General features: G+C 47.4%; 1 protein-coding gene and 1 long non-coding RNA gene across 7 annotated transcripts; one reads left to right on the forward strand and one right to left on the reverse strand.

Annotated features, from left to right (window-relative positions):
• The first annotated feature begins 913 nt into the window (after positions 1 to 913).
• Positions 914 to 27,954, forward strand: tle2a (TLE family member 2, transcriptional corepressor a). Of its 6 annotated transcripts, none has more exons than XM_011614812.2 (20): positions 914 to 1,457; positions 9,150 to 9,313; positions 14,448 to 14,511; positions 17,517 to 17,561; positions 19,712 to 19,774; positions 19,994 to 20,098; positions 20,471 to 20,687; positions 20,956 to 20,972; positions 21,539 to 21,634; positions 22,109 to 22,153; positions 22,517 to 22,678; positions 22,984 to 23,107; positions 23,813 to 24,012; positions 24,161 to 24,240; positions 24,355 to 24,604; positions 24,692 to 24,939; positions 25,768 to 25,915; positions 26,003 to 26,153; positions 26,236 to 26,312; positions 26,934 to 27,954. In XM_011614812.2, the coding sequence occupies exons 1-20, from the start codon at positions 1,434 to 1,436 to the stop codon at positions 27,039 to 27,041; spliced, it is 2,388 nt and encodes a 795-aa protein (XP_011613114.1). In that variant the 5' UTR covers positions 914 to 1,433; the 3' UTR covers positions 27,042 to 27,954. The 6 variants fall into 6 exon arrangements, with proteins under 6 accessions (XP_011613114.1, XP_029684338.1, XP_011613115.1 ...); XM_029828478.1 differs by having other exon boundaries at positions 20,474 to 20,687; XM_011614813.2 differs by having other exon boundaries at positions 915 to 1,457; positions 19,994 to 20,068.
• On the reverse strand, positions 11,675 to 13,130 carry LOC115247280 (uncharacterized). The gene is made up of 3 exons (XR_003886334.1): positions 12,920 to 13,130; positions 12,761 to 12,781; positions 11,675 to 11,820 (listed from the first exon to the last, which is right to left on the reverse strand). It is a non-coding gene; the product is annotated as an uncharacterized lncRNA (long non-coding RNA).
• Positions 27,955 to 27,993: the final 39 nt, after the last annotated feature.

Genomic DNA, 27,993 nt, shown 5'->3' on the forward strand with positions numbered 1-27,993 from the left:
CCAGCGAGGGGGCCCGCGCCACCAGCATACCAATTTTTTTTCAACATTTCACTCCTCGTCTACAAAATTATTCCCCTGTTTGCGGGTAACAACGCGTCTATTCAATATATCGCCATGGCTGCGTCATATCATCATGACTGCCCTATTCCAGTGGATGCTGCTGTCATTTTGGGGTTCCTAGATTGATCTAGTCAGTATTTTTTACACGCATCCGTGATTAATATGAATTAAAAACGAATTGGAAGTTAGAGGAAAGTCTATTTATTCTGACATCAACATGAAGGGAGGAGGATGTAAGATATTTCACTGCACTGACGGTTTGTGGGTAGAAAAGGGAAAACCACTGAATCTTGATGCGCTCTCTGCTACCCAGGAAGGGGTTAACCTCACACGGCAGTTGTAATCTGCGTGATTGACGTGCGGAGCTTTGCGCTCCCTGCGCCCGCCAATCAGCAGTCGGTCAGCAGCAGCCCACGTGGGTTTCCTCGGTGCTCATTGGCTCGATTTAGCTGTGTTTACCGTGCCGGAGCCGAGCCCCACGTGGAGAATTCATTCAATCGGTGAACGTTTCCTTCTAATACCTTTTGTTTTAAAGGTTATTTCAACAGTTAAAATAGAAATATAAATAAATATAATTTTTTTTGAATAATTTTAATTGCGTGGCAATATGGGAGTGAAGATAATTGCAACGAGAAATCGAGAACGTGTTATGTGTCTAAAAGCCTACATTGAATTACAGCATATATTAGTAATTTTAGGAATGCATGATTGTTATTAATAATAACAGTAATATAATGTATGCTCTTAATTCTGATAAAACAAGCTGTAATGGAGGGTGTGTGGGGGCGGGGGTCCTTAAAGAATGCCTCTCATATGTTATGTCCCATTGAGGGTTTTGGGTTGTGTGTGTGTGTGTGTGTGTGTGTGTGTGTGTGTGTGTGTGTGTGTGTGTGAAAGAGTGCAGGCCAACGAGCGAGACAAAAGAGGCTGCGGCTGTATTCAATGTGCCGGTGGTGTGTCCGTCTCCGGAGCCACAAGCAAAACCACAGTTCCCCCCCTCTGGCCTTCATGGTACAGACGGTGCCCGGATACCGGAGAGGGAAACCAGTCGTTGGACCGCCGGACGCGTGAATTGGACTCGGAAGAGAGCTTTTTTGGAGCGGGTCGTCCTCCTCTCCTCTGCCCGTCCTCAGCGCAGCGTCGAGCGCGGTGCGGGCTGGAGACAGAACCCAGAACAAAGGAGTCTCGAAGCGAGGAACGAGTGAGCCGAGGCTGGCTCCGCGTTTACCGCTGATACCGGCCCAAATGCCCCTCTGAGACCGACGGCGGTGTGTTAGCTGCTGCTGCTGCTTCTCGACGACGCTTTCCGCCCCGAAGAAGAAGCACGAAAAACAGAGACGTACACGGGAACGAGACACAAGTCGGCGGCTAAAATGTTTCCACAAAACCGACCACCGGTGAGTCCACAGCCACGCTTCTCTATATTGTCCCAACGAGGTTATTCTATTGTGTCCCCAGCCTCCATTCCAGATAATACTCTGCTTTTTTTTAAGCTTTAAAATGAAAGTACAATTCACTTCTGTCTCCCTTGTGGGACTCAAGGTGGGCTAACACGTTTTGGGTGTCTTGTGTTTGACCCCCCTCCCTGGGGTAATATTTGTCCCATGAAGGTCAACAGGGCTGCTGTCACTATAAAAGCCATCTCAACTTTGTTAGAGTTCGCCCCGTGTGTGGCTCATGTGTGGTGGTCACCTCACCACCACGACCAGTCCAGAAATCTGAAGCATCTCATTTCCACCCTGGTGTGGACTTGACCCATTTTGCAGAAGGTGTGTTCCTGCGTGGGCGCAGGGGGCCACGGGGACCGTGTTATGGTGGCATTAAGAGTAATGCTGCAAATAATAATAATACAGTGTTGGGATTTCTACATGAATGAACCTGCTGCCTCTGCCTGGCTTTAATTTGCCTGCCAAGAGCTTTTGAGCAAACAGAAATACGTGGACGCTGGTCCTCCAGCTGTGTGGAGTATCAATTAAGACCTGCTCATTTGCCTAACCCCACATTTACCCCTTCCTGCCCCCTGGTAGTGTTTTGACATTTGCAGCCCATACGCTGAAACCAGCGTGAGTGGTCCTATGACGTCACGTAAACGAGCGCATGTGTGGTGGTGTCTTTAACTTGTGTTGTCGAGTTTTCGTAATGCTTGAATCGAGCTCCAGGATGTGCTAACTTTTATCTCAGCCTGCGCTTCCTGTAAGTGATAAAGAAAACTCGTGTGTGTCCCCTTGTGCTCAAACATACAACACACACACACACACACCCCAGCAGCTGTGGATGAGGAGGCAGACTGTGGGTCTGTGGTTTTCGCTGTAAACCCAATCCCTCTCATCCAGCCTCTCCACGCTGTGTTCCTGTGAGAGCTCCAAACCACATCTTAATGTATGGGCAGGCATCCCACGGTGAGAAAAGCAGACTGTGGTGGGACGGGGCGGAATGTTTAGGCCAGTGGCCTTGTTTCATTTAAACCTTCCGCAGGTTTCGGTAGCACCACCCCAGGCACCTCTCCCCAGAAGGTCTGCTTTGGTTGGTGGGGCTCGTTTACGCCCTGGAGTGAAAGGCCGTGCCTTCAAATCGCTGAAATTATACGACGACTTAACATGTCATCAGCCTGACCCGTACGTTATACTAGTGCATCAGTTATATCAACAAATGCCGAGGTATACTTTGTCTTTTGACTGTGAATGCTGTTATTTAAATCATCCATCTGTGTTGTGTAACTTACGGTACTTTTCTGGGCTAGCCTGGTTTTAGCGTAGACGGTACAGACCAACAGATTATAACTTATACTCATTTTGGCTCACTCCTGAATGTCTTACAAACATTTACAGATTTTTCGGTATGCTTCGCTCTCCACATCACAGAAGCGCAACATGTGAAATGCTTCTTGCTTTCAAAGTTTTAAAGGAAGTTTAGCATGAATGAGGAATGGTAAATGAAAGAAAACTCTGAAAACACATGTTTACCTTTAAAGATTTACAGTGTGCTCGCATGACCCGGTTGAGTCAAGCATCTAAATGGAGAACGTGGCTGACCTCACCACTGCCTGAAATGTCCGAACAAAAAAATCAACCATGTCAAAAGTCAGAACTGGATTTTTTGATTGCAGTCAGTCGGTAGCTACATCTTTTGGAACGTTTTACCACATTCAAACCACTGATGTGCTATGGGCCAGATGGCCATTTATTAGACTAATAAAATAGTTCTGCGTTGATATTAACAATGTAAAGTTTTAATCTGTTTTCTTGTTTCCATTGGAGCTTATTTTATCTGACAATTTTGGAAAATTATAAAACATTTTCCCCTTAAAAATGTCTTCATGAATTGAACCTGTTGTTGCAGCCGATGTCAGTTGGATGAATGGTGATTAAGTTGTGTGCAGCAGAGTTTGCAGGGTCCCGGGAGCATCAGCTGAACGTAACTTCACCGCGTCATTTCAGAGCCCGTCTCAGGGATGACGTTTTCCCAAACGCACAAAGCAGAGATGCAGCCTGGGAACAACCAGCCTCTCCAGGGATCCGCGGGAGTCCGTCGGACAATCGCAACAACCACCGAACACAACGTGCGCCTTGAAAGTTTTGGCCGGGGTCACATTGTTGCAGGCCTAAGATGGATGTGGTCAGGTGGGAAATCGTCGGGAGGGAGTAAAATTCAATCGATGGAGGTCTTCTCTGTCCTCAAATATTCCATGAAGAAGCCACCAATTTCCCAGTCTCAGCCTGCTTTTAGCTCTTTATCACCACTGTTGTCCAGCGGTGAGTGTGCGGCTATCGATCAGAAGCCGGGCCCGTTCTGCTCAGCCTCTGATTAGGCGGTGAGAGGGAAGGCGAGAGAGAAAAGAGGCTGAAGGGATGTCAGGTTTACACAAGCTGCCGCGCAGTTGTGTCTCACTGCAAGGAACAAACGAGCGGAGGGGGTTACCTAATAAAAGGAGGCACCTCCAGCAATTAAGCCAGCTGACAGGCAAACTGTGGCGCTTCGCTAATGTGGGCTGACAGCAGGGAAATTTGAATAACGAGGCTTGCGGGAGGAAGCGGCGAGGAATGGAGAGGTGGAGGGGGGGTTGAGGGCTTTTAAAGAAAGACGTGGCGCTAATGAAACAGGTGCCTGACAGCCCCTCCCCTCCGCCTGCAAGAATCATTGAGAGATTATCAGAAGGATTCTCCAGCGCAGCTAACCACTTGAAGCAAGCGGAGGATATAGAACAATGCAGAGCGCCTCTCAATGTTTACCGTCATTTGAATAATTTGATTTAGAAACCTCGGCTTTCAAGACATTTGTGAGAGAATTGTATAGATGAGTTCCTTGGCGGTGATGGTGTGTGTAGGAGGATATTCAGACACATCCAGGGTTACACCTCCTGTCACAGTACTTGGTTGTGAGTGTGCGAGTTCTCCGTGGGTGTTTACTCCCATGATTGACTCTGTGGTTAAGTTGGGTAATTAGCAGCCTGATGAATAGACTAACTTATATGATGGGAGGCAACAGGAACATCCAACTAAAGGAGGGGGGGGATCTGCCAGCACCTCGGAGCCCATTTTAAACGCGTGTTTGAATAGATTTCAGGGGTTCGCTCTACTTATTTGAGACGGCTCACTGTAAAAGTAAGGTTTTAAAAGGCAACACAGGAGCAAACGCTCTCTAAGAAAATTTACAGGCCTTGAGGAGCTGGCACTGCTCAAACGAGGGGATTAACCCATTTTAGCTAAAGATGCCCTCTCACAACCTGAGATGTTGTAATTAACATGGTTATAAATTCACAGCACGGTTCTACCTTTATTCAGAGTTCCGGATAGACAGTGAGGCGCTGAGCTGCTTCCTCACCGTTATGTTTGTGTCGTGACTGATCAAACCGACTCTCGTACAGACCAGCGCCCGTGGGCGAGCCGCGTTGAGAACCGCCTCGTTTGTGTTTGCACCGCGCTCATCGGTGTCACTCAAGTTCCCTTTGATTTCCTCTCTGGCGTCCACATCAAGGCGAACCCGGTGTGCGTGTGAGGGCTCGGCTTTTGTTCAGGCTCCAGGGAAACTCCAATTGTTTGAAATTGGATTTGCTCTTTTGGACCACGTGTCCACAATTATGCAAGATTCAACGATGAGATTTAGGCGTTATCTGCCTAACTGCATGGGTTGCTATGGCAACAACATGGGTCATGTGCATAGTGTAGTTTGTGCCTCCGGCGGCGTCAAAAGCCAACAATAACGACTGAACTTTGTGCATCATGTAAGCGAACACCACGCACTTCCTCATCTCAGCTGAGGATGGAGCATCTCGCATAGCGGTTTATCTACGTTGACTCAGAATAATAGACAACTTCAAACGCACCTGACCTAAGGGAACCACTGTCGCCTGATGTTGATATCCAACAATGTCGCATCATATACCTCCATTAGCAAATTATCCACCACTTTGGGACTCTGGATTAATCTCGCATGTTCCCAGCAACAGTGACGTAAGTGCTGGTCATGTGGGCTACAGTGGCGCGTAAGACAGGTAAATTACTTGAAGAAAATGGCGCCCTGCACATGCACTCGTGGTAGTGGGCATGCATCGACGTGTTGTCTCATCTGTGCGTGCGCGTGCACGTGTTTGGCCTTTATTTTCCCAGTGTGGAGAATCGGAGCGAGGAATGAGGATGTGAGGTCATGGCGGTCTGCTGCCTGCGGTGTAATTAGAGGTAACTCCAATGAAAACAGGATTGATTTCATTCGGGGAGTGCTACGCTGTCAATAGGAAGGATAGAATGTGCCAAGGTGACGTTAATCTACACCGTTCTTTCAGGATCGTGTGTATGCGGATGCTTGTTTGCATTTGTGGTTTTAATGTGATGTAATGGCAACAGTGAGCGGGCAGGCTGTACGGTCTGCAGCCCGCTAAGCCCATTTCTGTGTCCGGTACTCAGCTGTTTCTCATCAGCCCTTTTAAAACGGCCTTAGTGGATTGTTTCCCACCCCAACCCTCTAAAGGGAGGTGAAGTCTGATTTAAATCTTTCATCTATTCCCACAGATGACCTGTTCACTCCCTCGCTCCCATCCACTCATCATCGGGTCCACATTTAATCATCGCAATTGACTTAGGCCTTCGGGGTTGAGAGAGATTAGTGTGAATGAGTGTGTGTGTGTGTGCATGCCAATACATCTGATGCGTCGCGGTTCCGTCTGAGTTTTTCCTTATTGATCTCATGCTGGAGGTGGCCTTAAACCCCCAACTCTGCTCTCAGCCTTCTTCAGCTGGCTTCCTGGAAAAAAAACCCAGCACAGTGGTGTTGTAATGGCAATGAGCTGTTCAAGGGCTTAGAAGCACCTCTACAGTGATTTATCTAAGTAGATGAGTAATCAGATCTCTAATTGTGTCAGCAAAGCGCACACGCCATCAAGCCTGCTTGATATGACTTGTGTAAACGCGTAGGTCACGGCAAGATTGGGGCTATCAGTGTCTAGCCGCGATTTTCAGTCCGCACGAGCTTTGCTCAAGGGCAGACGACACGTCTCCTGTTTGCCTTTGAGACGGGACGTGGCCAGAGGGAAGGAATAACAGAACGCAGGATTATCAGGTAAATCTCCCAGCACAGATCCATTCTTGGAGGTCACCGGGTCAGGCAGATGGCCCGACCTCTCGCTCTGAATCTCTCTCGGCCGTTTGCCAAATCAGAAGTCAGGACCGTTGTAGAGCGGCGGTGTGGAAATGATGTTACGTTTGTTGTTGTCCGGTGTAGCAGGAGGAACCAGGCTGGAGCTAGAATGACCCCCTATGAAAAAGCTCTTCACTGGAAGTCCCCCATCCTCTGGAGCAGCGGTGGGCAACCTACGAGTGCCAGAGTCAGACCTGGATTTCTGTCCCCCCCCGGCCTGGCTTTAACACTCAAAGCAATCCCTGTTCTGGTGAGATTTAAGTCCAGCACAACTCCAGTTCAGGATTAGCACAATGCAGTTACAGCACGTAGCTGGCTTGGTTCCATCAGGAGACGTCCATGTTGGAACGCGTGGCACCTATCAGGTTTTACTAGCAGTCAAAATACAACCAGAAAAATGGTCTCATGGGACAGTTTCCAGGTCATTTGGTTCCAACAAACAATTACAAAAAGTCCAGGAATGGAAAAATCTCAAATGCTGAATGTCAGAAAATGGTTCCCCTTGCTCAGCCGTCGTTTCCGAGGAAGATGTTTCCTGTCCTCTTAAGGGTAGCTGTCCCCATTCTTTCACCTTCCATCCTCCTACAATAGCCTTGCTGCTATTTTTTACACGCGTGTGTGTGTGTGTGTGTGTGTGTGTGTGTGGGTGTGAGTGAGGGGGGTGGGGGAATGAGTGTGTTTATATCTGTTTATTTTTTGGCTATTGTCTGAAAGGACGTGTGCAACCAAAACGTATACAAAATGGTGTGTGTGTGTGTGTGTGTGTGTGTGTGTGTGTGTGTGTGTGTGTGTGTGTGTGTGTGTGTGTGTGTGTGTGTGTGTGTGTGTGTGTGTGTGTGTGTGTGCGTGCGCGCTGAGGGGCGGGGGCTGTCCAACAGATTGAGAGCAACATGTTAGAATGAGGGGAAAAAGAGGCCACGGCTCCTCTTATCTTTCTTTTTGTTTTTATTTCTTTTTCCATTGTCTTTTTCCCCCCTCTCGGTTTATTCCACTTCCTTTCTCAGCAGACTCCCATCCACGTATTTCCACTTTTCCACTTTTTGCCGATATTGACTGTCTTTTCTTTCCATCTTTCTCATTTTCTCTCCCCCTTTTTTCTCTTGATCGACTTTCTGTCCACTTACCCCCGATCTTTCTCTCCACTCATCATGATTTTTTTTCCCCAAATCAGCTAGTAGCATATGGCTATGCTAATTCTGGTTCTTATGAACATATATAACATCACAATCGTGACTTGAACCCAATAAAGTTTGTACATTATCAGAACATTTGTAAATGAATTGTTGTCGTTTTTATTGCCCCAGAGGGTGTGTACTTATTTTATCCTTGGCTAGCATTTTTAGACCAATCTATCCAGTTGGCTTTATGTGTTGACACACTGGCATGAAGATGATTGCGTTTAAACTCATAAATATAGACACAACACTCTCACAGTCCCAGAATTTGGCAGAAAAATCAATCATTAGATCTTATAACATTGAGGTTCTGTCCTTCCCTATCTACAAAGGGATGCACTCCAAAATAAGCCACAGCTCTAAATCCACATTCATTCCAAGTTGCACAAGAAGGTTTGAGTTATAAAGAACCCATGGCTGGCAAGTTCTGTCTGCATGATGTGATTAAGTGTCCTTTTCTTTTTTAAGCTTTTACACAATCGTTGAGAAAGGCGCCAGCAAATGTTGCAGCTCTCCATCTGAAGACCAACCCGGGCTGTGCTTTTAATGGCCTCCAAAGGTTTCTAAAATGTTAACTGCTCTGCAGTGTGGGGAGTTATCAGATCAACCTGTTCTAAGATAATAGTCCCCCATTTTCCTTCACACCCCCACAAAACACTGAAAAAAGAGCAAAAAACAGATGTAATCAACAAAAAGGAAGGAGGATGACGCCTTTGCTTTCCAGAGAGAGAACTGTGCTGCAGAAATGTCACAGTCGTCCTTTCTCTCTTGACCATCGGTAAACTGGCTGTCCCAGGCCCCCGTTAGCCCTCAGTACTGTTATTTTGACAGAGAGCCAGATGAACAGACAGACGGACAGCCCCCACCTCCGTCCTGGTCCGGCTCCCAGCCCCCTTTTGTCTGCCTGTCCTGTAGCATTACCCCCATGATTGTATTCTCCTAATTGCTCTGAACCCTGCAGCGATGGAGGACTGAGAGCAGGGCTGGGAGCCGCTCTCGAGGCTGGAGACCCCGTCCAAACACGCCTGTCCCTCCCTGCGCTTTGTTTCTTGTCAGAATTGCAATTAAACAAAAATACGCTCTTCTGGTTAAGAAGAGCATGTACGGCCTGTGCCAGCCTCTCGTGTACGTCTAGCACTGCTTTTCAAGTGTCTCTGGAATAGAAAATCCTTGCAAGTGTGTAACACACACACACAATTTAGAGGTTTATTTTCCATTGCTGCACTACAAAAATGACATTTTTTAGTAGAATTCTCAAGTTTCCCGTGTTCTCCGCCCCCTCAGGCTCCTCTGCAGCCACCCCCGGGGTCCTCGGCCTCAGTGGTGGCAGCGGCGGCGGCGGCAGCGGCAGCAGCTTCGGGGACACCCCAGTCTCTAAAGCTGACCTACCCTGAGACGCTGGACCGCATCAAGGAGGAGTTCCAGTTCCTCCAGACACAGTACCACAGGTAAGTGCTGTGAAGGGTCACTCAGGTACTTTTACTGTCATACGGAGGTCCTGTTGTTGGAACTTTACTGCCTGCTTTGTGTGCACATAACTAAAACACTTTCTATGGGAAAGAGAAGGCATGGAATTATTTATTTTGTGCGGGTCTTTTTAAAATAAACTTGGATTGTGCACTTACGTGTATTGGTTTCCCACATTTCTAGTAGGAATTAAACATATCTCATGTTGTGCTGTGGGAAAATGTGAACCAGGTTGGGCTGTTTTTCCTGTCTTCTACTTTCTCACGTGTATATTTCAGCTCTCACTGATAAAACCCTCCCTGATCTATAGAAGGATGCGATGTTTTCGATTGCTTTGCTGCCGCTCTTTCTGCTTTACTGTCGGGTGTACTTGACGTGCAGGAATGTACTCCGAATGCCTGGTTTGAATATGGGATTTGGGCTGACTGGAGAGCCTTTAGGCACACCTCCAGAGGGTCTCCTCACCCCCACGCTTCTCCCCTCATTCTGCTTTGATTTAGCTGGCCAGAATCTCCCTCCTCCCCTCCTTTTCTGTCCCACTTCAAACTTCTTTTGTGTGGCCCTTGTCCACAGCGCCTCCAACCCCTGTGGCTGTGGCAGCTTTTTGTGTGTGTGTGTGTGTGTGTGTGTGTGTGTGTGTGTGTGTGTGTGTGTGTGTGTGTGTGTGTGTGTGTGTGTGTGTGTGTGTGTGTGTGTGTGTGTGTGTGTGTGTGTGTGTGTGTGTGTTGCTTAACAGTTCAGTAGAGTAGAATAATTCATCTATTTGTGTGCATGTTTGAAACAAAGAATATGATTGTGCGTGCAATTTCTGTTGGGTATAATCTGAATTTACTATATTTTACCAGTTCCTGTGGTGGTTTTTTTCCCCAAACACCATTTTTACTAATCACTAGCATTCCTGTTAAATATTACAGCTGGAATGATTATGTCCAGATGAAGACATTCATTTGGTCACAATACATTGTTCAGTCTGCTTGATGGTAAAATTGAAAATTTAAGGAATGTTTAACTAATCCTTAAATGATAATCTTGCTAAAGGACAATATTAAATGTTTTCATTGGAAAAGTCCAAGACAGCAGGAGAGTCGGCAGTTTAATTTACTTGTAAAACTGCTTTAAAGTAGGATTATTTCAGCCCTAAAACTGCAGATTAACACATGCATGAAAGCTGGTGACACACGTCTCCATCATGCATATAATGTTGAGATAAACAAGTGTTTACATTTAGTCAGACCATGTTAAATGTTGACAAATCCATGCAGACGGATGTTTTAACACCAAATGTGGATGTTCAAGCACGTCTCTGCTAGCATGTTCCCCCCTGGCCCGCTCCTCATGTCTGTAGAATAAAACGAACCAGATTTAACTCTTAAAATCAGGTTGGTTTCCCTGCGTAACCTTAAAAGTCAGTGTTGTGAAGGTCCAGACAGAAAGCAGGTAATGGGATTAACACTGTCTCTGCTTAGTCCTCCAACAGACCGTCTTCATGTAATCACACCCACCGGTGCACCGGTCTCTCCAATGGGAACAGATAACCTGGCTGCCTACAGGGACACACACGACACACTGATCCATTCAGAGAGGCTCCTCAATCTGCTACACACGCACGCGTGCGCGCCAGGTTCTCCCCTATTATCCTCACACACACACTCACAAATAGATGCTGTCCAGGAATAGGAGGGCTTAGTTGTGTGTTTATTCTGGAGAGAAGGTTGCTGGATTCCGAGGCTGGATTAGATGGCAGGAAAGAGACGGAGGGGAGGGATTAGCGCTGTTGAGCTGCAACCGTGTGTAGGCGGGAGGAGGAATGAGTGGGTGGCGGGCTAAATTTGTGCTGCTGGCTTCTGGTGGCAAGACTCGGACAATGGCTTAAAGATGGGTTAATTAATTAAAGGGTCGCTGGCTGGTCAGCTGTTCTGATATTTGGTAGATGGAAGAGATACAGACACAGGAAATCTTCCTGAAAACATTGCAACCTGCGAGTGCGTGCGTGTGTGTGGTCTGCATAGAATGATAATAGAAGTAGCCTCTTCTCTCTTCACCCTCACGCTGCCTTTCATCACTTGTGTGTGCCTCCACTTATCTCCACCGCCCTGTAGTATTTAGGAATCACACACGATGCTTCTGACGTTGTCGCACTTCAGCGCAAAACTCTTGTCATTTTTTTTTTTTAAATGGCTTAAGTATTTTAGCATCAGTCGCAATTAATTTTATTAACATTCTCATTTGAATTGCTCCTTACTGCAGCCGACAGTAGTGTTTGTGCTAGAGACAAATCAGATTTTTGAGCCAAACAAATTGAAATATTTTTGTAATTCTCATATCCAGAGCAGTGGTAATTACTCATTAATGATGAAACTGTGAGCTTTCAGGTCTGAGGTTTCAGCGCTTGAGTCAAAATTAGATTTTATTAATCAAATGACAGTGTGTCCTCGTTTTGTTTCACCAAAACACTTGAATGAATGACGGCACTTGTTTGGATTCCAAGCTGCAAAACAAATAAGGGAGAAAACAGATTCTGCAGCAATTTGCCAGGATTCTGATGCTGATTTATAAATTATTTACTTCTCTCACTATTCAAATTTAACGATGTGATAAACAGATGCACAAATCCTGATAAAAGTGACTTTTCTGCCTTGTCAGTCATGGTTTTGATACCTGTTTTCAATGAGATTTATAGAAGAAAAGCCATGTCAGGAAACCAATCTAAAATATTTTGAATTCTTCTAAGAAAAGAAGTCAGTTCATGCGAGAATTCTGCTGTGTTCCATCAGTGTGACACATAAATGGAATATTTGAGTGTATATTATATAATAGTTGGTATTTTTTCGCCTCACAAAATAATAACCATCTTTCTAAATGGTGCTGAACAGACCACCCCCGATCACACTCAAATACATGTGGTCGTTGGCAGTTTGCACAGTTAGACCAAGCCAAATGTAAGTCGGTGAGGTTGTTTCTTTTACTAAATTAGGCGCAAAAGCAGCACTGAAGGTAAGAATGGTGAAGAAATCCAGGCGCTTGACATTTTAGAGAGCTCAGCAGCCTGATTCAAACAGACATCCGGCACATTTCTACAAAGCATCTTAATTAGATGCTGCACCCTCTGTAGGCTCTAGTTAGTGTGTGTGTGTGTGTGTGTGTGTGTGTGTGTGTGTGTGTGTGTGTGTGTGTGTGTGTGTGTGTGTGTGTGTGTGTGTGTGTGTGTGTGTGTGTGTGTGTGTGAGTGAGAGACAGTGGGCTCGGTTCCTCCAATCCTTCACTGTCAGTGACAAGAGATAAGATGATCAGCTGAATGCGCTACAAATCTGCAGCCTGCCAGCCTTCAGACAGCTCTGTCAGTGCTATACACACACACACACACACACACTCACACAAAAAAAACACACATGCAGAGTTTCCTTGTAGATTCTCTCTTGCTTGCTCACCAGGCCTTGTTTTCTTTCCCTCTGTGTTGGCACACACGCACGCACGTGCACACACACATGCACGCACGCGCACACACACACACAGAAACAGTAAGTGGTGCAGAGCCAAACACTAATTATTACAGGCAATCATTTCAACATGAAATGTACAATTCCTACTTGATGCACGCCTTCCATTTCCATCTCTTTCAATTTCTTTCTCTGCAGATTCCTTTATTCTCCTCCTCTCTCCCTCTCAAACACAGAGGTGCGCGGTGTTTTCTTCTCTTAAAGTCCATTCTGTGGGGAAAGATTATTTCTTTCAGACTGTGACCTCGGGGTCTGCGTGTAGGCGTGTGCGGTTGGACGCCTACACTGTTGTACATTTTCATCAACGCTGTCAAAAACCGAACTGACGTGCAGATAAAGTGAGTTGCGTCTGGCTGGTTTTTGCGGCTCTTTGATTGAACGGTGTTGAGTCGAGTCAGTTAAACATTCACAGAAACGGCCTGAACAGCCGTCAGCTTCACTGCGAGATCACAGTCATGTGACGCGTCTGAAAAGTTTGACCTGGAATTCAACCTCGCAGGTTCTGCATCAGTTTCTTCTGATTTCTGTGGTGAGCAGGCACAGATCTATAGATGCCCTGATGTGCACAGTGATAACTAATATCAAATATATGTAACAGGAAACACTTTTGCGTGTGAATCGTAGCCTAGCACTGCCCCATTTTGCCATTTCCGGTTTTCCATTTTTAAAATGTCTTCTTTTTAAAGTTCTCTTGAAACTGTTCCAAGCATGCTGGGTTGACGTATAAAAAGGTGACTTTGATAGGACAGAACGCCTGCATCATCCTACTCAAACACAAACAACCTGCAAGCGCACCTCGCCAATATCGGACCCGGGGGAAATAAACGTGCCAGTGCGTAAAAGATTCAAATGGTGGCCATAATTGAGTCCTCCCTCCTCTACAGTCCCCTCCTGGCCTGCTCTTACACTCCTTCAGGTATTGAAAACGTTAACCTGCAATAAGACACGCTAAACATTCCCACAGTTGGCATAGTGGGAGTTGTGCAGCTTTATTGAACTAAAGTGAACCATTTTTCACTACTGCTCTTAAATCATTGCTGTGCACGTGTGTGCACGTGTGCATGCATGGCACCATGCAGGCTAATGCTGTAGCTGCAGTAGCATCGTGTAATCCAGGCAGAAGTGACCCGGGTTTGACCCGCTTGGACTCAGGTGAACCTTGAAAAGGTGCAGTTGAAGGTGACGCGAGTGTGGTCAGGCAGTTGTGCAGAGCGGTTGGTAATTGGTGAGGATGGGAGAAAAAACTGAGAGATGGGTTGAAATTTGCAGAGGTGTGTGTGTGTGTGTGTGTGTGTGTGAGGGGGGTGGGGGGCTTGGATGTGTCTGCCTGCAGTCTTGGCTGAGATTCACTCAGAGCGTGACTTTGTCTATTTCTGCTCTGTGCTGAGGTGATAATGGGCTGTCGGCACCCCCCTGTTACCTTACTCCCTCCTCCCCCACACATTTTTTTTCGGGGTGGGCGGGGGCTACACTGTAGGAGTGAGTATAAGCGAGCGAGGACTAATTTGTTGTGGTGATTCTAGTCGCGTTGTGTATTTTTATTTTGGATATGATGCACATTAAATCTCTCTGTCTCACCCCGCCCCACCTCCTCCTCTTCCTCTCTTGTTTGTTTCAGTTTGAAGCTGGAGTGTGAAAAACTGGCCACAGAGAAGACGGAGATCCAGAGACACTATGTGATGGTGAGACACACACACACACACACACACACACACACACACACACACACACACAGATGTTTATTAGTGCAGTAAGGACTATTCAAGCACGGCTGCTTTACTGATGCTGCCATTTTACACAGCAGGAAGTGTCAGCCATGTTTGCACTGGTCACTCCTTCCTGGTTTCCGTGGGTTGCTTTGTGCCACGCAGGTCTGTGTAAGGTCTTGCGACAGCAGAATCAGCAATTTCGGCCCAGCTTAATTTTGCGATGCGAGCCGTCAAGTATACAGAAAGCACTAACCTGCATTCCTGACCATGGGTGGCAAACTGGAGCTCCCCAGGCTGCACGCGACTGACCCCAGAAGCCAAATACCCATTTGTGCTGAAATGTTTGTGGTGGGTGTGAACGCTGAGCAGCAGTTTCATTAATTGCTTCTGGAGCAGAAACGCATAAATTGAGGTGTACCTGGTAGATAGTTGTAGGAGCTGTGAAGTGGTTACTCCTATGAATATGGTAAACATATGGTTTCATGGTGCCCAAACTCCTGTTCTGTGACCCCCCCCCCCCATCCTGTATGTTTTAGTCGAAAGGTAAGAGAAAACAATACTCACTGGATCTCTTTTTCCACCTTTTCTTGTTATACAAAAGGTGAAAAAATATAATGGCACAATACCACATTGAACAGACACACACACACACGCAAGCCATGTTCCCCCTACACACACACACACACACACACACACACACACACACACACACACACACACACACACACACACACACACTCAGTCAGAGCAAGCCTGATGCCAAATCCTCTGAATCCCTGAATCCTTTTCATCTGCTAACTGCTGCCAAACAACACCCACAACAAAACATACACAGGACCACACACACACACACACACACAACCTTCCTTCTGTGATTGAAATGTGTTGTATGTGGGCCTGCGTCTGTGTACAGACTTGCACTGATTTTGATAACAGCCACCTTGAGCAGTGCCAATTTATGGTAGAGAATCAAATTAATGACAATTAATTTTCCACAACCTCTCACTAAACACTGTAGACAAACATAAAGGGACCAGAAACTGCTGATTTTATCGCAGAACTTTTGTGCCGTACCTCAGTATTTGTTGCCTTTGCTTGTTGATGCTGTCAGATGTTTATATATAAAATCCCAATAAAAATGGTTTATTGGGTCGACCTCGGTCTCGCTGGGACTAAGTAGATGATGACATCCTGAAAAAGTAACATCATCCATTCCCCAGACATGACTCGCCGATCACGGCCTCTTCATTGTGGGCCATTCCTGGCCTTTGTGGTCAGTATAAATATTACGGAGGCGTAATGGGGGGTTAAAATCGTCCCACCTCTGAGACAACAGCGGGGGCAGAGCCGGCGCCAAACTGCCGTCTGTGTAAACGGTGTGACTCAGCACGAGGGACTGAAGAAACGGGGCCCTGACGTGGAAATATCATTCCTGTGACCCACAGCTGGATGTTTTAAAAGCAGCCGGTAATTTGAAGAAGAAGAAGGAAAACAAGTGAAACTGTTTAGAAGTGGTGGAGCCAGTGCAGGCTCTGGGAGCTAATTACTCACCTGTTCCAGGACAGGAACAGCCGGTAATTGCGACTACCGTGTTATTACATCGTTTGGCGAATGGCTGTTTGTGGCGGGCGTAAAACGTCAAACTAAACGCTGACACGACTGCGTTACAAGACTCCTCTTTTAATTGCAGAACAGCAGCTTGTTATCTGGAATCACGGAGTGGGCGGCGGCGTTTTCGCTCCGCGTAAACAAACTGGAGCGGGACATTGTTGTGCAAGCTGCATAAAAGGGCTCGTGGAGCAGCACAACATTTCCCAGAGTTCCTGATGAATTACCAAAACCTAATGAGCTGATATTTTGTATTGATCGAGCGAAGACCCCTTCGTCCGCCTCGGCCTTTCATTTCCCTCGCGCTTCGCTCTTGGCACCAAACACAAACTTGTGGGGGTTTGAAGTTTGGGTGATCAGTGGGGGTGGTAGCTGGCACCGAGCACAGACCCTGTCTGCCTGGCTGATGATTGGGGGGAGTTTGGATTGGAGGAGTTTGGATGTTGCTAAGCAACAGGCAAAACTTGGCACACTAACAGCTGAAGCAGAGCCGCCAGCTGCCAGGAAAGGCATTTCTTCTGGGGACGTAAGGCGCACAGATACACACGCCCACGCCGTTCCCAACACACTCACCTGAAGGCAGACACACACTCAGCCTTACTAAGAACCAGGAAGGAGTCTTGAGAAAGAGCCCCCCCCCCCCCCCCCCCCCGTACTTCCAGCCTGTCAGTCACGTCTCTGCAAGCAGTCACACCGAACCGCAAATGTCAGCCTGTCACTTTTCCAGGCCTCCGTCTCTGAAAGTCCGTCGTCTGTCTGCATGTGGCATTCACCTGCTTCCACATTCATGCCGCTTCCTCCACTTTCAAGTAAAAGTCAGGGTCAAATGTGCTGAATTAGCCGTGATCACTGCAGAACACTCATCTTCTGCTGCCCGCCGATAACTTCCCTGGCATCTCTTCCGTCCGTTTCCTGCCCGCCAGGCTGGGTGTGAACCTGTCGGGGGGGGTTGTTCTGAGGGACAAATGGAAGCACTCTACCGAGTTTGTGTCCGGAAAAGCAAAACTTTCTGGAGATTTTTTTTTTAATCACAAAAAAGCTGTTATTCCAAATGTTATTTGTTGCACTTCCTTCAAACCTAAAGAGACCAAAGACTCGGTTTGAGGACGAGGGAGTGCTTTTACCCACAGATGAACACATCTCTGCTCTAGCGTGTGAATACGTGTCTGTGTGGGATCCAGATTTGCAGGGACTCATTGTTGGTTTGTGGTTTTCTGTTGACTTTGTTCCAAATAAGGAAAAAGGAGAACAGAGGTTTTAAGGTTCTCAGGCTCCATGACACATTCCCTCCAGGACAACTTTGGAGCGTCACAGTTGACTCTTTTTTTGGATCCGTTTATGAATAATAACTGATTCTTTATTTGTTTCAGTATTACGAGATGTCCTACGGCCTTAACATTGAAATGCACAAACAGGTGAGTGAATCCCTCCCCCACGTATTCTTTCAGCGTCGTACAGTATAGTTCTGTTATTTCTCCCAGCCTCAGCTGCTGTGAAAGCAACATTTCCTCGGCAGCCTCTCCTCCACACAAAAAGAATTCATTAATGTTGATATTTCCATGAGATCTGCAGGGGGAGGTTAATCTCTTACTTTTCTCTGCCCGCTCTTCCCTAGAAATTAAGAGTCTCTATAGAGGACGGGCGCCATGGGTTGCTAACGTGTCTGAGACTGGTTAATGGTGACGGCCACGTCAGCGCTAATCTGATTATCTTGTTTTATTACTGATCGGAGAATCTCTGATGCCTTCAGAAGCAGAGTGTGTAAAGATGAAATGTGCTGAACGGTCAACTTGTAAAAGGCACAAAATAAACCTAAAATAGGACGTTTACACGGTTTTCCCTCATTTCCCTGGATGATGACATCTGTTTAATGCAGCATCTAATCTCTTCAATCTCTGGATTAGCTTCTGCTGGTTGTTGCCAACTAATCCAGCGCCTTTATGTTGCCGAACGTTCACAAACGGAATTTATTTCTCCGCCACAAACGGATGAGATCCGTCTTGCCTCACCCGAGGCTTCAGAAATCCTCACCCGTCATAAATCTGTCTCTTCCATCTTTCCTCTCTCACTCACTCTTCTGCCTTTATCCTGTTTTAAATGTTATATCTTTGCCTTCTTTAATCTCCACTAGTTTAATCTCCACTCCTCTGACATCCGTCTCCAAACCCTTTATTTCTATTGATTTCTGTTTTCTCTCTTTTAGCGCCTCTTGCCCCGCCCCTCACCCCCTCACTCCCCAACCTCTGTCTCCTTGCAGACATGGTCCACGCTGAATTTCACTTTAAATCAGGTCACTGCCTTCCTGCCGTCTACTTTCCTTCTCTCCCTCTCCTCCCCTCTCTCTCTCCAATCATTCATTCCACCATCTCATCTTTTGTCGTGTGGCCACAGCACCCCTCCACCATCCAATCTCAATTTTTCCCTCCCCCTTTCCTTCTCTCTCTTCTTTCTATTTCTTTTTCCCTCCCACATCGTTCATTCATTCCTTCAACCCAATCTGCCCATCTCCTCCTCCCTTTTTTCATTTCCCCCTTTTCCATTTCATCCTCCACCCTTTATCCTCCCTCTCCTGGCGGCCCACGCTGCCTCTCCCCTCCTGCCTCTCCCCTCCTCGCTCCCTCTCTCCTCAAGATGCCATTTAGTAGTCGGAGTTCTCTAACAAGAAATCATTGTGTCTCCCTTGGGGTGGGTGGAGGAGGGGGGGGATGAGGTGAGGTGAGCTAGCGAGAACATGCTGTGTTGCTGAAAAATGAGAGAGGGTGAGCATGAAAGAGGGGGGGGGGGTGAGTGAAAAGGAGGGGGTGAGTTCAGCCCAACATCAATAAATCACTTTAGAAAGAGAATTGTGTTGTGGGGAGGGGGGTACTGTATGCACACACACTCGAGCACGCGCGCACACACACACACCCGTGCGCACACACACGCGCACAGCAGAGTGTAACTGTCAACAAGACAAATAGCCTGCAGCCATAATGATGTTGTCATGATCTCTGCATGCATATCATTATTGGCCCTAATGGCCTTGTTGAGCCCACTGGTGTGTGTGTGTGTGTGTGTGTGTGTGTGTGTGTGTGGCGGGGGGGGGGGGTCTGCGTGCGTACATGCTTGTTAAGCTGATCACTGCACTAATACCTGGAAATACCTGGAATGGAATGAGGATTGAATGGTGTAAGAGAGAAAATGTAATGAAAAAGTGGAAGGTGGGGGGAGTGTTTGCTGCTGACTATAGTAGAGCAGATTGAGACAGACACACACCCCCACAGCAAGAATCACTGACCTCCAGTAGGAGACACACACACAAACACACACTGTGTGTGGGCTGGCTAAGGCCACAGCAGATGCTGAACATGAATATTTAAGCCAAACTCCCTGGCAGAGTTTCCATTTGCATGGACCAAATGTAAGCAGCTGAAATATTTACCACACTGGTCCTGTGTGTGACAGCTGTGTGTGTGTGTGCTTCTTGTAAATGTATGTGTGTATATATATTTATAGATTGTTTTTGAGTGTGTATTTGTGCGTTTTACTCATCTAGCAAACACTTTTCTTTTCTGCTGCCTTTCAGACCGAGATTGCCAAGCGGTTAAATGTTATCTGTGCACAACTCATCCCGTTCCTCTCACAGGAGGTGACACACACACACACACACACACACACACACACACACACACACACACACACACACACACACACACACACACACCCGCACATCATTTATCCCTTTTATTGTATATTTGCAGGTTCAATCAGAAATCTCACACATCATTACTACTCAGTGACTTTGCGGGAGAGTAATTACTGTAAATCTGATCCCCCGCCCTCACTGACCTGTTGGTTTGTCCCACAGCACCAACAACAGGTGGTCCAGGCCATGGAGCGTGCCAAACAGGTGACCATGGGGGAGCTAAATGCTTCGATAGGGGTACGTGAGCTCCCCCCTCTGCTTCATAGCGTGTGTACCTTAACACATTAATTCATATTGCCTCAATTCTTCCTTTTCTAAAATATTGAAATTTATTACATCATAATTGTAATAAAAAAAAATCCTTCCAAATTGATAATCTCTCTTCACAAAACAATTGATTTAATTGGCTAAACATATCTGAGCTCCTGTGAGTCCAGGAGACCTAAAACAGATTTCAAACCATAAGTTTATTCCCCATCACGCTGATTTAACTGCAGAGCTTCACTGTGGATCACGTCGCAGCACTTGGTTCCCTTTTGTTTCCTTGTCTCTCATTCACTTCCTGGTTGGCTGCTCCTCCAGCACCGTTCACTTAGATCTCTCTTCTGCCTGCCGTCTCCCCTTTGTTCCTCCCTGCAGCAGCAGCTCCAGGCTCAGCACCTCTCCCAGCATGCCCAGGGTTTGCCGATGGGTCCACACCCATCAGGACTTCCTCATCCCGGCCTGGCTCTTGGTGGAGGGTCCGGTCTGCTAGCTTTGTCTGGCGCTCTTGGGGCTCAACTGGCTGCCAAAGATGAGAGGGCACACCTGGAGGCCGTTGCCGCTGCTGCCGCCGCAGCTGCGGACCACCACAGAGGTACTGCAGCCTCCCCTCACTGTTTAAAAGCAGAAAGAGTGAACGTCGCCTTTACTTCTGAACCAGAGATGAATGTTCAGAGGTTTTTTCAAAGCCCTGATATTCAGCTTTACTCATAGTTTTGGAACCACACGTAACTAACTAAAAGTGTGTTTTAAAGTGTGGCGACAGCAGGATTGTTGATTCATGTCTTATTTGTGTGTCCTGATGCCCTTCCCTGCTGTTGCTGCCCTGCAACCTGGAAACCTTCGGTGCTGCTGATTAACAGACCGTGACGCAGGGCCAGTGAGTAACATTTCCTACATTTTTACATTCATTTCAGCTCACCCAGTCTGAAAAAAAATCTTCCCAAATGTTGGCAGTTTCTGTACCAACGTGTGATGAAACACTGTTTGTCGGTTTTAAATGTAACCTCTGGCTTGAATGTGAGCACAGAGGAAACAAACATGTTTTCCAGTCATTTTCTGTGAGTGGGTTTAAATGCAACAGAAGCTCCAAAAGATTGCAGCAGTAGGGCTAAATTGGACATATTTTGCTGCAATGGTACATAAGAAGTGTAATAGAAAGGTTGTATGTATTTTTATATGAAATCATGTTCAGGCAGCTTCACAGCCTTCTTTTTTTATTTTTATTTTTATAAAAACCTGAGTTTTCCTCTTTCTTGCCTCCAGTCGATGTGGGCGGATATTCCTCCACATTTATCTCTGCAGCTTATGAGCCTGATATGATTTATGCAGTCCCTCTCACCTCATTAGCACCCTCTTCCCTCACATCCTCCTCCTCTTTGCCCCCCCCCCCCCCCCCCCCCCCCCCCCGTTCTCCCTCCCCTGCTCTCTCTCCCCCCTCTGCAGAGCTCTCTATCTAATGGGGATAAGGGTCGCCAGGCAGACTACCTCAGCAACGGCAAGAAGAGGAAAGCTGATGAGAAGGAGTTCATGACGGACTATGTGAGGCTTTTCCCACAAACATTTAGGCAACCGATGAAGGTTCACCCTCCTCATCACATAAGACCAGCGGACTGAGCAGAGCTGCTGCTTGTTCACACAGTAAAATAAACTCTGCCGCTCCCTGCTGTCATCCCTGCTTAACTGTAGCAACGATTTATTAGCATTGTAGAAGATCGCTCGGAGGGGGGGATGAATCAGCTGTTTAACATCGCTGTGTTGGGGAAAGGCCTGCAGGCTTTAAAAACGGCCGCATCTTTGAGAGTTACGCCACCAGTTAGACGTCTAAATAGATTCAGTTTCACAATCCGTTGCTTTCATTTCCAGCCATCTCATCTCGGGCTGTTACGTGTCGAGATTTCCCGTAAGGGAGGACCCTTGTCCACAGTTAATTTTCCCGTTAACGTGCTCGTTGTGCATTTCCACTCGTAATCTCTGCACAGACATCTAATCTTGCTTTCTCTCCCCCCCTCACAGGGCAGCGATGCTGATAAGAGCGACGATAATTTGGTGGTGGATGAGGTTAGTAGGCGGCCGTCGGCCCCCGGCGGCCTCTCATCAGAGCTCACATCTGCATAAATCATGTAAACAGACCCCCACAGGACCGCCTGGATGATGATAATGTTTCGCATAACCTACCTCTGCTTTGGCTTTGTTGCGTGTGCACAGTCGCGGTTGTGTCTCTCCTCCATCTGTGTGCACGTCTGCAGTGTTCACTCTGGAAAGGTGACAATGGAGAGGCCTTATGATGTCACCCCTCCTGATGTTACAGAAATTAAACAGAAATTGTTTTTGTACGATTCTAAATCTGATGTCCATGTGATCTGTATGTCCTGCTGTTCAGAAACATCATGTCCAAAAATATTTTCTTTGGGTTGAATTTAGGACCCGTCGTCCCCCCGCAGCGTCCAGTCCTACTCGTCCAGGGAAAACGGCCTGGACAAGATGCCCCCCTCCCGTAAGGATGGCCCCCCACAGGCCAGTCCTACCTCCCTGGCCTCCTCCAGCAGCGCTGCCTCTCCATCTCGTGGCAAAGAGCCCCCGCAGGTAGAGACAGATGCATCGTGGATAAAGACACAGTTGAATGCCTGTGACAGGCTGTTACCAGGCTGTCAACACATGCTGGATTCTGCTGTTTACAAGGGTCAGGAGTTCATTTTGGACCAATTATGGTTTAGATTGAGCACCATGCCTCTGTTTTATCCCCCTCCCTCGCACTGTTATTCTCTTTTTTCTTGTCTTTTCATCCTGATCTTAGAATGGTCTCTTCTTACGCTCTAATATCCTGTTTTTAAATTATTTATCTTTGGTTTATTTTCACTTAATCTGCTCACAAGTTTTTGTCCCGACAGAGGGAGAAGTCCAGTACCCCAGGTATGAAGCCAGGGACTCCCATGTCTCAAGAGTCCAACACTCCAGGACCAAGCGGACCTCCGCAGTTCCGACCGGTCCCAGGAAAGCCAGGTGTCGAACTCGGTAAGGACTTCGGCTGCGCTGACACATCATAATCACACTGTGGAGAGAAAACAGGACAAATGTCTCAGAACAGACGGATCCACCTTTAGAGGCAAACATTTATAGGCTGGACTCGCTTGTGTAGTGAGTCCACAGTGGTGTCTGTGTGTCCCCCACCTCCCCATCACCATCTGGGCTTAATAAGCAGCTGTGGGCAAAAATATTCAGCACCCCTCACGTTTTAAATGGAAAGATTAGGAGAGGTGATGGACTGTGACTGTGAGCTGCTTCATAATGAGGGTCCATCTATTCCTGTGTATGGTTTTTTTCTTTCACATCACCGGTTAGCCTCGCTCTGCTCACACATGCATTATGCATGCATATGTTCAGAGATCCAGCTAACTGAATAGAAAATGGATGTACAGGATGTCTGCACGATCATCAACACACACACGCAGACGCACACACACTCACACACGCACAAAAGCTTTATTGCTGCAGGGAGGTGTCATGACCAGCAGGGGTCAGTAGTGGTCCGGCACTGCAGTTAGCAATTTTCTCTGTGACAGGAAGCAGCTTGTTCGCACACGCACGCACACACACACACACACACACACACACTCTCCACACACAGCTGACGGAGTCAGTTTAATATGAGTGAATATGATAATCTGTCTCCATCCATTAATTCACTTAAATAATTCTGGCTGTTGTCTCCATCCTCAGCTCTGGGCCTCAGAAACCCCCTGGCAGTGCAGGGTGCATACCCCCCAGGGGCTTTTGGTTTGCCCCCTCACGGGGTGAATGGTGACCTTCCTGGGGCGGCGGGCTATGGTGCAGGCCTCCATTTGGTCTCTCCTCAAATGAACGGAGCCGCGGCAGCAGCTGCCGCCGCCGCCGCTGCAGGTTATGGACGCTCCCCTGTGGTGAGTCAGGGCTCGCCGTTATCGTAGAGCTTTAGTTGTCATTTTCAGCAGCTCCACATAAACAAAAACTGTCAGGGCGTAAATACGGTTTGATGCAACAGGATGGTAATAAAGTCAGAGCTGCTGTGCTGTTCTCATTCTCCACCAGGTGGGCTACGAGTCTCCCCACCCACATATGAGGGTCCCTGGGCTGCCTGCCAGCCTGCAGTCAGCCGCCTCTGGAAAACCGTACGTTCAGTGTTTGTTGTCCACTGTAACTCAAATATTCACCTGTTCATATATTTAACCGGCAAAATAACTAAAGCTGAAATTTCGGTTCTGTGGTCTGGATCTTCTCTGCAGGGCTTATTCTTTCCACGTGAGTGCGGATGGACAGATGCAGCCGGTGCCCTTCCCCCCTGATGCTCTGCTGGGTCCAGGAATCCCGCGTCACGCCCGTCAGATTCACAGCCTGAACCACGGAGAGGTGGTGTGCGCCGTCACCATCAGCGCATCCACACGCCACGTCTACACCGGAGGGAAGGGCTGCGTCAAGGTGTGGGACATCAGCCAGCCTGGAACCAAGAGCCCCATGGCCCAGCTGGACTGTCTGGTGAGACGAGAGGGCGGAGCCTATGATTAAGGGAACAGGTTTTTACTCCAGTTTGCCTGATCGCCTGTTGTTGTCTCGTCCAATCAGAACAGAGATAACTACATCCGCTCCTGCAAGCTGCTGTCTGATGGACGGACGCTGATAGTTGGCGGCGAGGCCAGCACGCTGTCCATCTGGGATTTGGCCACTCCCACTCCTCGCATCAAAGCGGAGCTGACGTCGTCCGCCCCGGCCTGCTACGCGCTCGCCATCTCCCCCGACAACAAGGTCTGCTTCTCCTGCTGCAGCGACGGAAACATTGTTGTCTGGGACCTTCACAACCAGACTCTGGTCAGGTAAGAGGGGGGGGGGGGTCATCATCCTGACCGGGTTCACTAGAAAAGGATGCTGGGAAAATGGATTCTGCGCATGTAACAAAGGCAGAGGGTGAAAGGGGGGGAAATTAAGAAGCATGGAATGAGAAGACAGAGGAAATGGTGCAATTTTGGAAATTGCACCATTTCCTCTGTCAGTCAAAAAGCAGAGTGAGAACAACTGCACTCAAACAGTGAAGATGGACAAAAGTCAGGAAATCAGGAAATCCTCCATTTTCTTCTGCCAGATTCTTTTCTTTGTTCCCAGCTGGCATGTTGAGATCTCCAAATGATTTCTGGAACTCAGCTATCTGTGATCTTTGTTAAATAAAAAACTTTTTTTTTCTTTTTAAAGCAGCGTTAGATGTTTGTTTGGACTGGCTTTCATTTAAAAGGATCTTTTTAATCATTATTTTTGTTCTGTAAAGCAGCTACAAATATAAACACAATTGCTCAGAGCCCCATTAACTGTCTGATATCCTTTCCTTTTTCCTGCTCTGTCCTTTTTCCTGCTCTGTCCTTTTTCCTGCTGTCCTTTTTTCCTGCTTTGTCCTTTTTCCTGCTCTGTCCTTTTTCCTGCTCTGTCCTTTTTTCCTGCTTTGTCCTTTTTCCTGCTCTGTCCTTTTTCCTGCTCTGTCCTTTTTTCCTGCTCTGTCCTTTTTTCCTGCTTTGTCCTTTTTCCTGCTCTGTCCTTTTTCCTGCTCTGTCCTTTTTTCCTGCTTTGTCCTTTTTCCTGCTCTGTCCTTTTTCCTGCTCTGTCCTTTTCATGCAAAAAGAGTGACTGTGGTATTTGGCTCTCCTCCCCCGCAGGCAGTTCCAGGGTCACACAGACGGGGCGAGCTGCATCGACATCTCCAACGATGGCACCAAACTGTGGACGGGAGGGCTGGACAACACGGTCCGCTGCTGGGACCTCCGAGAGGGACGGCAGCTGCAGCAGCACGACTTTACCTCGCAGGTAAACACACACACACACACACACAGGCTGATATCTCTTCCAGGCTGGTGTAACGTGCTTTAATGCCCCCCCCCCCCTCGTCTGCAGATCTTCTCTCTGGGCTACTGTCCCACGGGCGAGTGGCTGGCGGTGGGGATGGAGAGCAGCAATGTGGAAGTCCTGCACGTGTCCAAACCCGACAAGTACCAGCTGCACCTGCACGAGAGCTGCGTCCTCTCGCTCAAGTTCGCCTACTGTGGTGCGCACATGAACACGGAAACCCTGCTGTTCTTTAGAGAAGCTGCTCCTTCATCCTCACCTCTTTGTGTTTCACCCTGCAGGTAAATGGTTTGTGAGCACCGGCAAAGACAACCTCCTGAATGCCTGGCGGACACCTTATGGATCTAGCATATTCCAGGTGAGCCATAGATGCAGGCATTTGTATAAAATCATCAAGTGCACGTGGGTCTTTCATCGGTGCACTTCAGGCACGTTCCCTCAGGTATTATAGCCTTAATTATTATCCAAATGAATCTCACCCCCCCCCTCCCCGGTCAGCAATGCTCCCTGTCAGCCGTCAGATTGTAGCCCGTTCTGCTGAAATCCCCCCCTCTGTGCTGAGAAAAAGCTTTGACAAAGACCAGCAGTTGCTACAACTACAGTAGTCAGGCCAACAAGTGGTTCGAGGCTGTACTGCTGAGTGAAAATATGTTTCACTGTACCCCCCAGTGACGTCACGCGCAGTAGAGACTGAGAGCAAAACGGTCGTGGGGATCGGTTGAGGCTTGCTGCGGGCTAATATGATCGCTTAACTGATCAGAAACTGTAAATGTTAGTGTAATTTAGCACAATAACAACTGTTTTTTAATGGAAAAAATGGGACTTTTAATTGTCTTTTAGGATGGCTTGGGATTAACCGCTGCCAGCCACCAGGGGGCCGCCGATGTTTTAGCTGCACTGTTGATTCACTTGTGCTCATAAAAACTCAAATTCACTTGATTACCTGTGTAGCACCTGATGGAACCTTCCTCTGTTTCAGTCAAAGGAGTCTTCGTCGGTTCTCAGCTGTGACATCTCCCCCGACGACCAGTTCATCGTCACAGGATCTGGAGACAAGAAAGCTACAGTCTACGAAGTGATCTACTGAACGCAGATTAGCTTAAAAAACAATATCCAGGGTCTGAGGCCGCGGCTTCCCCCCTGCACCAATGACTGTACAGAGCGCTGGGGGTGTAGAAAATGACAGACACTCAACTCCTACTTTGTTCTTTTGTTTGTGTTTGAGAGAAATGAGAGACGGGAGAAGCAGCGGGGCACAAAGTCGCATCTCTGGAAAGTTACAGACTGTTCTAATGCTCTGCTGGTTAGTCTATAGCTGCGCAGTCGTGGATTCCTCCAAAGAACCTTTTCTTTTTTTTCTTTTTTTAACAAAATAAAACCTCTGTAGTGAACAAGAAATTAGCAAAAGAAATATTTTTTTAGCCTTTGGATTTTTTGCAAACCTTTGGACCACATCAGCAGGAGCCTGACACAGCCCAGGACTACAGGTGTGGGTTTGGTGCAGCTTTAGTCGGCTCCTCGGCGACGGTAACGCGGGAGATGATGTGCTGTGATGTTCTCTCCCCTTACGTTTCAGCAGCAACATGATTGTATCACCGCCAGTGTGCAGGACAGAACAGGGTTCAGATACCCCCCACACACACACTTTTTTCCTAAACTACCCAGATTACAGCTGCGCTCTGACTCTGGAGACGCAGCTTCATATCGGTGTCATCCAGAACACTCACCGTTTCTTTTCCCCCTTTAGATCTGTTGTATTCGTATTTGACGCATAGCCATGCAGGTATTTTCACCACTACACCATAAACCTATATATGGACGTGTAAATAAAGTTCTCTAAAGACAAAGATGGAATCTTGCACTTGCTTCAGAAACACCCTCACACTGTACGCAGATGATTGTGTGTTCTTCACATCATCAAAATGACTGAATATTGTATTTTCTGTGCTGTTTCGTGGTCCGGTGAAGGATAATAAATGGCCTTGTTCAGACTGAGCATATATTGCTGGGTTTGGTTCACAGAGGAGGACATTTCACTT

Source organism: Takifugu rubripes, chromosome 20, assembly GCF_901000725.2.
Source record: "Takifugu rubripes chromosome 20, fTakRub1.2, whole genome shotgun sequence".
Taxonomy (NCBI): domain Eukaryota; kingdom Metazoa; phylum Chordata; class Actinopteri; order Tetraodontiformes; family Tetraodontidae; genus Takifugu; species Takifugu rubripes.